Source organism: Limulus polyphemus, unplaced genomic scaffold (assembly GCF_000517525.1).
Source record: "Limulus polyphemus unplaced genomic scaffold, Limulus_polyphemus-2.1.2 Scaffold2626, whole genome shotgun sequence".
Taxonomy (NCBI): Eukaryota; Metazoa; Arthropoda; class Merostomata; order Xiphosura; family Limulidae; genus Limulus; species Limulus polyphemus.
Window position 1 is genome coordinate 137,206 of NW_013668236.1, and position 12,261 is coordinate 149,466.

At 30.4% G+C, this 12,261-nt stretch overlaps 1 protein-coding gene across 1 annotated transcript in view; it reads right to left on the reverse strand.

Annotated features, from left to right (window-relative positions):
• Positions 1–1,528: 1,528 nt before the first annotated feature.
• LOC106467476 (ankyrin repeat and SOCS box protein 3-like) overlaps positions 1,529–12,261 on the reverse strand; it is a 25,837-nt gene continuing 15,104 nt past the window's right edge. Inside the window, exons 5-9 of the mRNA XM_013927835.2 lie at positions 10,151–10,324; positions 6,851–7,036; positions 5,707–5,877; positions 4,048–4,380; positions 1,529–2,292 (exon numbers count right to left, since the gene is read on the reverse strand). Coding sequence (XP_013783289.2) covers positions 2,126–2,292; positions 4,048–4,380; positions 5,707–5,877; positions 6,851–7,036; positions 10,151–10,324 — 1,031 coding nt within the window. The 3' untranslated portion in view covers positions 1,529–2,125. The remainder of the gene's footprint in view (positions 2,293–4,047; positions 4,381–5,706; positions 5,878–6,850; positions 7,037–10,150; positions 10,325–12,261) is intronic.

The following is a 12,261-nucleotide window of genomic DNA, read 5'->3' on the forward strand; positions in this document are numbered from 1 at the left end:
GAGAACCCCGAGCTTGTTGTACCATAAAAAAATTTACTAACCTGATTCACTCCTCATCTTAAATTATTTTACCACACAATTTTTAATCAGTCAACCTGGCTACCCATGTATCAGCCTGAAAAGATAATAATCATACTTGTTGTAATTCATTCTGACTCAGTCTACACAAAACTTCACAGGTAACAGTAACAACAACATTTATCCTTTAAGTTATATAAGGTTACAATAAATAACTTATTTTATTCCTTAAGTCTCAAAAAGCCATCTTAAGAGCACAAGTTAAGTAAACATGATGCAAGAACTTAGTGAACAAAGCACTGATATTCCAAATATGATCCAGTACTGTGCATTACCCATAAAGTGCTAGGTTCCAAATTGTGTTATGGTACACAATGAATTCCCAAAAATACAACAGTGCAACTGCACCAGGATAGAGTTATGGCAGGAGTAGGTGTCACAGCTCTTTCCAAGGAAGGATATTCATGTAGCAAGATTTTTAAGTAATATACAGTCAAAGAATCCAACATACTGGAGAACAGAACTTTCATTTTGTTCTATACCAAAGTGGATAAACTTGTACACTGAACCAATTCAAAATAAAAGCCTTACTCACAGAGAGAAGGTTATGGTTACAAAAGAAAGTCTTCTGACCCAAAAATGCAATTGCAATGAAGTTGGTCAAAACAAGGATTTGATGTTGACAAAGGCACATGAGCTTCTAACCAAAGCTTGAAATGAGCAGCTGTTTTAATTTCACAAAAATATAAACTGACATAATATTCCTATGTAAATTATAAAGGTTTTTCATTGTTCTTGGATCTTGGTGGTCTGCAACAGTTTAGGGAGTAAGCCAGCCAGTCCCTGGTATTGAAAAGATTGAGAAACAGTGGTCTAAGAGAACCTTACAACCTTTCATATTAGAATGGAAATTGCACGGTGAAGTAATAATCAAGATCATAAAATGAGCCTGATTGATGATGGAGGAAGAAGTTACAAGGACAGCCCAGAAACTACAGAATCATTCTTATACAATTAACAGTTGCCTGAAAGCTTATTGAGCACAAGAATACTGCAGGGTTATTCTTATGAGATGCTACAATATGCTATTAAGCAAAGGATTAAGGATTTTATTGTATTTTCCAATGCTTTATATTAGTTGTAAATAACTATAACTAAAAACAATTCAAAGTATTAAGTAATGTCTTTTCAAAAAATGTTACCAACCCAGAGTAAATATTTAAGTAACAATCTTTAGCTAGTGGTTGTTATTTATATTTCAACTAGTTTTTGTATCTTGAAGACTTATCCACAAAGCTAAAAACCTTTATTCACCAGCTAGAATAGCTTTCAGAGTTCTCATACCAAGATTCAATTCCTTAGACTTTAAGATGCATCATGGCAGGCTCCATGCTGAATATGTTTAACTCTACAAAACTTCTCTAGGCAAGCATAAGTGAAAAAAAAAAATTATGATTGGTTTTTTAACTTAAATTAGTTGGGCCAGTAAACAAATCATTAAAATAAATAATATCAATAATAAATATCATTGAAAAATCTGAGTGTATGAAGATCAGTTACATTTATAAAACTATTTTAACTGTATGCAATAAACTTTCATGACATCTTTCTAATGCATTATAGCTAGTGCTGTGGGAAGGAAATGTAGTACACATATTTATTAAATACAAAAACGTATGTATAAAGATTTTTGACTTTATAATCATCACCAAGTATGTATGCTTAAAGTCACTCATTGGATTTGTATGTTTTCAAACAATTCTATATGTTTAAAGCCTGGTGTAATACTATATATAATAAGTATTCATAAATTGATTACTGGAAATATTCATTTATTTTCTAAAGACTTAGTTTGCATTAATTTATTACAAAAGAACAAATGTGCACTTTAAACTTTCCATTGTGTAAAACTAGCATGCATCTATCTTTTAACAGAAAAATGATTAGTTCATGTTTTCAGAGAAAAGCATAAATGTTTGTCACTTAACTTCAAAGATAATGGAAACAGATGAAACTATATCTCATATCAATACATTTTGTTTTTTCGAAAGTCTGAGCCAACAGTTATTCCAAACTCTCACATGGAGAGATTCCTCTCAGTGACTCCTCAAACAAATCCCATTTCTCCTTGAAGCAATGAATGAGAAAGATAAGATTTTAAATGTTGGGGTAATGGAAGCTCTGCAATAAAATTTTCAATCTTACAACTGTGAAGAGCATGGAGATGGTGTCTGATCTTTATTCTGCACAAGTCTTGAAGTCTGCTTACATTGTCTGAAAATATAAAATAGAACTTCTAAATTAACAACTCACAAAAGATCAAGCTTACTTGTAATCAAGTAAACTTTATAATAGGGTCATTTATTAATATCATAACAGAATATGTAACTCAGTATGAGTTCAGTGGTTAAATTTCCGATGATTGTTACTTTTAATTTATTTTTTAGTAAGAAGAGCCCATTATAACTATTTCAATTACACTCTGTTTTATGTTGTGGTTTTTTTTAACAAAAATACTTTTTTGCTCATATTCAAAAAATTTGAATATCAGTTAAAAAACAATGCTGGATTTCAGTTGACCGAACCTTTATCGTAACCACAAATTTGGTGGATCACAGATGACAGCAATTTGCCGTAACTAATGTGAATCTCAGTTTAATAAACCATTTTCCATAATTATACTGGACTTCAATTATAAGATTTATAATATTAAGAAAGTTATCTATCTGGAGTTAATTATATTAGGAATTATTATTCCAGTGTTTCATCAAATCCTTTGATTTACACAGCTTATAATTATAATTTTCCTACAATACATTAAATGAATGTAGACATTAACTCTTCCAGATCACAAGTTAATTATCACTTGTAAAATAGTGATATAGACACATGGACAATTTTGATTTAGTAGGTTAACAGCTACCAAATCAGAGTGCTAATCATAAGATGGTGAGATGAGCACTCATACATCATTTGTTCAATGAAGTACCTTCACTGCTTTAGGTGATTAACTACTATATGCACCATAAGTTTTACTATATATATTTTAAAACCTATAATGTTTTACAGTACAAGCACAATTATGATCTTCCCACTAACTTGGCTCTGAAAGCTCGTCACTAAACTTCACATAAAACTCACCAAAAAAATAACTGCAATCAGTTTATTGTGTAAATCAAAAAGTATTCAAATGCATACATGCACACACAGAAACAGTCTTCACTTTAAAGATTAACCCATACTGTTCATAAGTAAATCATCAGACACTGAGATAAACACATGAATGAATTTTAAAGGATAACAATTCCAGTTTATAAATAAATCATTAAATATTGAGTAGAAGACATATATATATAGCTTTGTTTCAGAAGGACAAGTTTTTCTGTTCACAAACACATCCCTTATTCAAATGTAGTTCCCATTTAACTTGTTAAATAGTGACATTATAACCTTTATCAAACACCAAAATAGACTGAATTATTTTTTCTAACGAAGAGTTTTCTTTTTTAAGTTAATTTTTACATAATTTTCAAACTAGATATTGAAGGAACTGGTTACACTTCCCCAGTTTTAAAACGTATGGTTCACCATAGCAAACTCATATCAGAATTTCAACATTAATCACAACAGAGACTTCCTAAACTTTTACCAAGGCTCTTTAATGATAAATTTTGAAATAATTTAAATAACTGCTTGTAACTTCAGTAACACATTAAAAGTCTATGATTTTGGTCTCAAATAAACCTTATAACCTTGCAAGTAAAGAAAAATGTCAAAGTTTTATGTAATTAGCATCAGAAGTTTAATATTATATGTGTATATACCTTACACTAACTTTTCCAGGTTTAGTGTTCTCTTAGCCCCCAGGGTTTGCTATAGAATTACTAAATGTGTGAAACCTTTTGTTAAACAACACCACCCTCTAAAATACAAGACAGTACAGTTTTCTTGGATATTAAATTTCCACTTAATGGTCTTTTTCAAGATATATACATCTCCTGACAAAGTCTTGATAGCTTAAGAACCTACCAAATGGTTTAATCAGCAAACTTTCCAGCTCAGGACTCTCCATGCAGCTGTTTAACACTTTAGCCACCATATGCTTCACAAGGTAGTACATCTCTCTTGTAATACCAGAAAACTTCAGACACTTTTCTAGTAAGTCCACCACATTATTGAAAATCCAGTTGGTTGAACACTCATTAACAAAACACAAGAAAACAGATGGATCTATCCCCCATAAAAGTAGCTGATCCACCATTTCCAAACTCTCCTCAATGTGACATGAAATCATGCTGGAAGTTAATTTAGCTCCATGATCCAACAGCAAGTTCAGTAGTTCATGATTACTACTTCGAATGGCTGGAAGAAATAGATAAGGTGAAACCTATCAATATATATATGAAAGTTCTTAAAGAACTTCTAAATTTCATGCAAGTTCCTTTAAACTGGCTGTATTTTGACCGTCTACTGTTGGTTACTGTATAAAACTAATGCTGATTTTGAAAAACAGAATGATTTCCAGGCATTAACATGCTATTCAAATTCTTGTTACCCAGGAAATATAGTTAATTGCCTGGATATTTGTCCCATATAGACAACATATTCATTTCTTAACATCTTTCACTAAGGAAGTAAGGAATCTGGTGTCTGTTTTACATATGTTACTAATGGTTACCTAAAACCCTGTGGCTGAATGAGTACTACAAAGTAATGCCTATTTTAAATCTGTCACTGATAATTACTTAAATAAAAAATATCTGTGGCAGGATGGACTGGAAAGATGATACATTTTTTAATTTTTTACTGGTATTACTTACAAATCTCTTACAGTGAGTACTGGAGGACAATATTTACCTAAATTAATACATGTATTAAATAAGTGATGGTTGCCTTAATATCTGTTTGAGAATGTAATGAAACATAATGATGGCTTTTACACTCATCAAAATATGCCTTTGAAAAATGGCTTTGATATAATTTACTAGGATGACAAGAAATTGGATGACCTTATTAAAAAAATCCAATGACTGTCTCGTGTTCTGTTCCCATACTTCATAAATACTGATATTAAAAGTCAGTTTCTTTAATGACAGATGTTGAGGCAATTATAAAGTTCTGGTACTTCTTTATTTGAAAATATTAAGACAGTCCATAGCTTCCTTTACCTGTTTGAAACAGTTATCAGTTTCTATTACCCCTTTGTAACAGGTGTTAAGGCATCACTAGCTATACTTACCTTATGATAATTAACAGAACACAAGTAAACAACTTCTTGTGCATACATAGTACCATATTTTATGATAATAAATAAACCATTCTGTAACTCTTATTAATTAATGTTAGGACACTTACCTATCTCTCTCTCTTACTCCCTTGGTAACAACTGAATATAAAATTACTACCAGTTTCTCTTACCTCTGTTGTTACAGGTATGAACTTTCTTTACCTCCCTAATAAACATGTTAAACAACCATTACTTTTTCTTAACCTGTAAAACACATGTAAATGCTTCTAATGAGTAAAAGAACATTTTACTATAACAATATGTGATTATATGCTTCAATTATGTAATGAAAGCTGAAGACTTTAACAAATGTCATTTAAGAAGTGTGGAAAACTTGTGAGGACTCCTGACTGTTTATTTGGGAAGAAGTACTTTTTATATTAAAAATTTCAGTAATTTACCTGAGTCAAATAACAAGTTAGCTTCAAGGTTGGGATCTGCACCATTCTTTAATAACAAGGCCGCAACTTCTTTTGCCTGTTCTGGATTCTCTAAACTATGGCTGCAAGCTCTAATCAGAGCAGTGTCATACTTTCTAACACCCTGTGTGTTGATACTGGCTGCTCTGGTGGCTAATGTTATACCACAAGTCTTCAGTAATTTTGTAATGATTATTCACTAAAATCACACGCATCAATTTCACCATATTAAAATGTTCTGAGATAGTCGTTGTTGTTATCTACACCTTGGATAACTTAGCACACTACCATTAATCCTTTTTCATCTGAACCAGATTAGACATTTGCTATTATACAACTTCTAGTTAAGGAATTTAACCTTTGAATAATAAATCATTGAGTACTGATGTCACATTAGATTTAAAATTAACAGGTCAGTTCAATAACAATATAAAAGTAACATCCAATATGGAATATTATATTTATTTGTTTTCTCAAGATGTATAAGAACAAGAAATGGAATGTCTGTGATACAATTAACACAAAACTGTCACAAGAATAGAACATTATCTGGAAGTCAAAGCCATCATTTGGAAAATTTAGAATTTGCAGTTACTTAAATGTTTCACAAATACGGTATTGTTTTTAAAGAACTTCTATTGTTAAAATGAATAGTTAACCAGACAATAATTAATTAGGTACAAAAAACGTATATTAAAAAGGATGTTCTAATAACTGAAACTAACATTAATTGTGAAGAAGTTTCCAAGTTAACTAACAGTTTTCAGAATGTGAATTAAATCTGTGATTAGCACGCTTTCTAATCATTTTACATATACAAAAAAAAAGGATGTTCTAATAACTGAAACTAACATTAATTGTGAAGAAGTTTCCAAGTTAACTAACAGTTTTCAGAATGTGAATTAAATCTGTAATTAGCATGCTTTCTAATCATTTTACGTATACAAAAAAAAAGGATGGAACTTTATAATTCTACTGATCCTAAGGTTTGTTATGTCAGAAATGATCAAAGTTACCATTTCTTTTTCTTTTACAGAAACATAAACAAAGCAATTATTGGTGTATAAACTTCAAATGTGCTCTTAAAAAACAACAAACATTCTATCTGAAAAAGCTACAGACTTACCTGGGTCAGCAATGCTAAATAACAATATCTGTAAACATTCAATATCTAGATTCTGAGCAGCAATAATAAGAGGGGTGGTAAGTTCAAAGCCAGTACACAGATCACTCTGAGCACCAGAAGAAACAAGTGTATAGACTGCTTCTTTAGAGTCTTCAACGTACCTGCTGTCACACCGACGTTCTAGAGCTGCAAATGTGTCCATTCCATTATAGCTTTAGAAAATACTCATTGTATAACCACTTTCCATTTGTACATTTTTACAATTAAAACAAATACCCATACAGCATTTTTGTTTGCAAATTAAAACAATTTAGTAAGTGGAAATAATCACTGTATGTTGCATCATACACCTACACGAATGCCATTTATTAATCATCTACTCTCCTTTCTAATTTTTAATGTTATAATCCCTCTAGTTTACTGGAGGAGGGGGTTAATAATTAAGTATCCAGCATACATTGCCCTATAACTGAATATATCACATTTTGTATATCAAACAAAGAACAACATCAGAAGATTAAAGTATCAATGATGTAGAAATAAGTATAACCCAATTAAATTTATGGTGAAGAGTTAAATATGAAAAGGCAGGAATAAGTGGGGTAGCACAAAATATTTATCGTACAGATGTGATAAAACCAGATTATGAACAATCTTACTTACACATCATAGCACATACAAGTACTATCATATTTTAGTATGTTATTATTCTGTCTATATAACTCAGAGATAAGTAGTGAGTTAATCATCAACAGAAAAATACAAAAGGAGTTTGTCTAGATTTCAATGTGTACCAAGAGAGTACAAGGTAAAAAAGTAAAGTGAGAAAACAAAAACAGACTTATTTTTAAGGCATACATATATTCTCATTGACTAAAGCAAAGAAACAAAAGATTTTTTGGTAGGGACAGACACAAACAAGCCAGATTGAACTATAAACTCAGTTGTAAAACATCCAGAACAGGATATAAATCATACGTACATATTTTTAGACTATTCACAGATGAAAGTAAAAATTTAACCATACACTAGCTATAATAAATGCACATTAAAAATGAAGAAACTTCAAATAACAAAACTCAATGAAGAAAATTTTCAGAATATCCTACCTTCCATAGGTATTGGTCCCTAACATTTGTTCTCTAACACCAAAAACATAGAAAGATGATGACAATAGCTCAACCAAGGCATTTCAGCAGAAATTTGACAACAGGCATATATACTTGAAGTTAAAAATGACTCAATTTGTTACTAGTATGACCCACATCAGGCTATACAATAGATAACAAAAAAAAAGGAAAATGAGCAAACTCATGACTACAAGAACCAAGAAAAATACAAAGAAGGTGTGAATTAGTTAATAAGGAAGAACTAACTGTACGTTTCCCACTGGAAAAACAACTGAGAATGGAAGCCTGCAATACAGTAAGATACACGAGGCAAACACTTTTATTAATTGAAGAAAACAAATTCTCCAAATTAGAAGAATGGTGTAAAATCTCTATATCCAAATTAATATTAACTTCCAATTATAGCAAGATATGTATTTAAAGTGAAACTAAAAATGAACTTTGCAATCAGCATAGCTAATTGAATATACTTTTCTTACATTCCTACATAACCTACTAAAGGTTAGAATGCATTATTTTATCAGTTAAGTACCCTCACTGTTAACAATATTTTTGACCATATTCCCAATAATATCTCATGAGGCTCAGTCAGTTTAGTAGATTTATGTTAGTCCTAGATAAATATATTAAACTAACAATGCAAAACAATCTCCACAATAAAAGTATAATAATAATAATAAAAACAATGAAAGTAACAATAAATAAATATTACATCTTACTTAGAAAACACAGAACCACAAAAATTAATATGATTACTCTCTCTCAATCCTCTTAAAATATAAGAAATTTAAAGTATGGGTCAAAAGAGGCATTTTGCGGGTCTTAATAAGATCAAATCACTAATGACTATTTATTTCAAAAATAACATATGACAATGAAAATCAAGTGTTAGAGGAAATAAAGAAGTATACCAGAAAGTGAAAATAAATAAAACACCCCCAAAGTCACAAAATGTAATAAGATATATATGTAAGTGTGAAAAAGAAGAAAAGACAATGCTGCTGATGATAAATGAAATTTTGCTTAAATAGGAATGATGAAGGAAAGCATACAAAATAATTCTAAATTGAAAATTCAAATATTTTGAATGCACAAAACACACACACACAAAAAAAACATAAGTTTGGAATACTTGTCATTTACTGGATCCATGCTAAAAGATGAAAGATATCAGTCATAAGCACAAGAATGGGAAGATCAGCAATTTAACTGGTTTGGATAAAAAATACATTAAATGAAAAACAAGCCCAAAAGAATAAAAGATGTTATAACAACAGGGCCATAAAATAACAGACTATATATAAAAAAACAAAAGTTCATTTTACATAATATAGATGACTGGATTGAAGAATATTTCATTATGGTTAAAATGGCATATTATTAAATAGTTTCATATGGACTATTTTTGCTTTCTGTCTAGCTTTCGAGACAGTGTTTCAAACACTGTGATGAGTTCCTCATCAGACCACCACAGCACATAGTTTAAAACACCAACTCCAAAACTAAACAGAAGATAGGAAGAGCCAATGAGAAATTAGGTTGTATGTCAACACACTGTAGCATTATGTAACAAACATAAAAAAGAATATTTCCCTTTACAGAATCCCGAAACAGAAACAGCATGAAACAGAATAAAATTCCCTCTTTTAGGTACTCATGAAGATAATTCATCTTTGCCTTACAAACAGATAAGGAACAATATAGAATTACTGCAGTATTACTCCACAAGCTAGTTTTAGAAAGAAAAAATCATTCACAAAGGAAATATTCACTGACAACAAACAGTTACAATTTATCTACAACATTAGTACTGAGGCAGTAAGAATATGTTCACTACAAGATGACTTGAAATCTCAGCACTCTGAAACAAAACAAATATCATGGATTTTTTCTTGCTGATACATTTTATATAAACCAATATTTAAAATTGCTAAAGAAGAGACACACAAATACAGGCAGCTAATCACTACCACTAAAAAAGAAATTCCCATGTGGAAAATAATTATTTTATATAAAGTATATATAAAAAAATACTAGAAGTTATAATTACAGAGCATAATGTATCATGTCTAATAAAAAGCCAAGATGCAGTTCTTACATATCAATCCTTGTAATAATTCATCAAAGTTATGTAATAACCTTTACTTCAATGAAATACAGTTCTACAAACCTTCTTTTAAAGGAGTGTTTATGCTTGAACATTTTGCTTCATCTTGAACATTTGGATCAGCCCCATGCTTCAGCAACAATTTGATGATGTCAACAGCTCCCTTCACTTGCCCTAGCATTGTCCTGCAAGCCAGAAGAAGAGGACTTGTTCCTTTCCATACCCTGCTCTTCTCACCTGAAAATACATATTGAATAAACACAAGGCATGATGGGCTTTGTTCTTCTCCAATTCTTTGAATAAAAACAATAAATACAAGTGTTTGTAAGGGCAAAAAATATATTAACCCTGATATTGTAAAATAAAGTAATTTTGTTTATATCTGTTACAACACTTAGTGGAAAGAGCTGACTAACATAATTGGTGGAAATAACTCATTTTCTATTTAAGATACGTAGAAGACTCCATGGTAACTAGTAAGATTAATTACTGTATAGATAGCATTTTCATTTAAAAGTTTTTGTTTGACTCATATGTATTAGAAACCCTGTAACCAATGAATTAATGGATCCACTAGCAGTTTGGTACATAACTAGTTTAGGAAAGTGTTTTTCAGGGACCATCAGTAATTCTAGTGTCAACATTTTCATGAAAAAAGTATTTCAAACAAAAAAGAAAAAAAAGAAAAAAACATGAGAAAAAGTTAAAAGTAATCTTGTATAAACTTTTCTAAAATCACCATAGTGTTACAATACCTCAGGTAACACAAGACAAACCACTTCACACAACTAATTCATGATGAATTGTAATGATAAACTTCAAATTTCTAGTTCATGGTCAATCATAATGACAAATTTCACACTACAAGTTAATAGTGAATCATAATGACAAATTTCACACTACTAGTTAATAATGAATCATAGTGACAAATTTCACACTACTAGTTAATAGTGAATCATAGTGACAAATCTCATACAACTATTCAATGATGAATCATACTGATATATCTCACACTACTAGTTAATGGGGAATCATAATGACAAATTTCACACAACTATTCAATGATGAATCATACTGATATATCTCACACTACTAGTTAATGGAGAATCATAATGACAAATTTCACACTACTATTTAATGGTGAATCATACTGATATATCTCACACTACTAGTTCATGACAAATTGTAATGATAAACTTCACACAACTAGTTCACAATGAATTGTAATGATAAACTTCACACTACTAGTTCATGAAAAATTGTAATGATAAACTTCACACTACAAGTTCATGAAAAATTGTAATGACAAACTTCACACTACTAGTTCATGACAAATTGTAATGATAAACTTCACACCACTAGTTCATGATGAATTGTAACGATAAACTTCACACCACTAGTTCAAGATGAATTGTAATGATAAACTTCACACCACTAGTTCATGATGAATTGTAATGATAAACTTCACACCACTAGTTCACAAGGAATTGTAATGATAAACTTCACACAACTAGTTCACGATGAATTGTAATGATAAACTTCACACTAATAATTCACAATGAATTGTAATGATAAACTGCACACTACTAGTTCACAATGAATTGTAATGATAAACTTCACACTACTAGTTCACAATGAATTGTAATGATAAACTTCACACTACTAGTTCACAATGAACTTGTAATGATAAACTTCACACTACTAGTTCACAATGAATTGTAATGATAAACTTCACACTACTAATTCACAATGAATTGTAATGATAAACTTCACACTACTAGTTCACAATGAATTGTAATGATAAACTTCACACTACTAGTTCACAATGAATTGTAATGATAAACTTGACACTACTAGTTCACAATGAATTGTAATGATAAACTTCAAACTACTATTTCATGATGAATCATACTGCACAATTTCAAACTTCTAGTTCATGGTCAATCGTAATGATAAATTTCACACTACTAGCTCATGATGAATCATAATGACAAATTTCACACTACTAGCTCATGATGAATCATAATGACAAATTTCACACAACTAGTTAATAGTGAATCATAATGACAAATTTCACACTACTAGCTCATGATGAATCATAATGACAAATTTCACACAACTAGTTAATAGTGAATCATAATGACAAATTTCACACTACTAGCTCATGATGAATC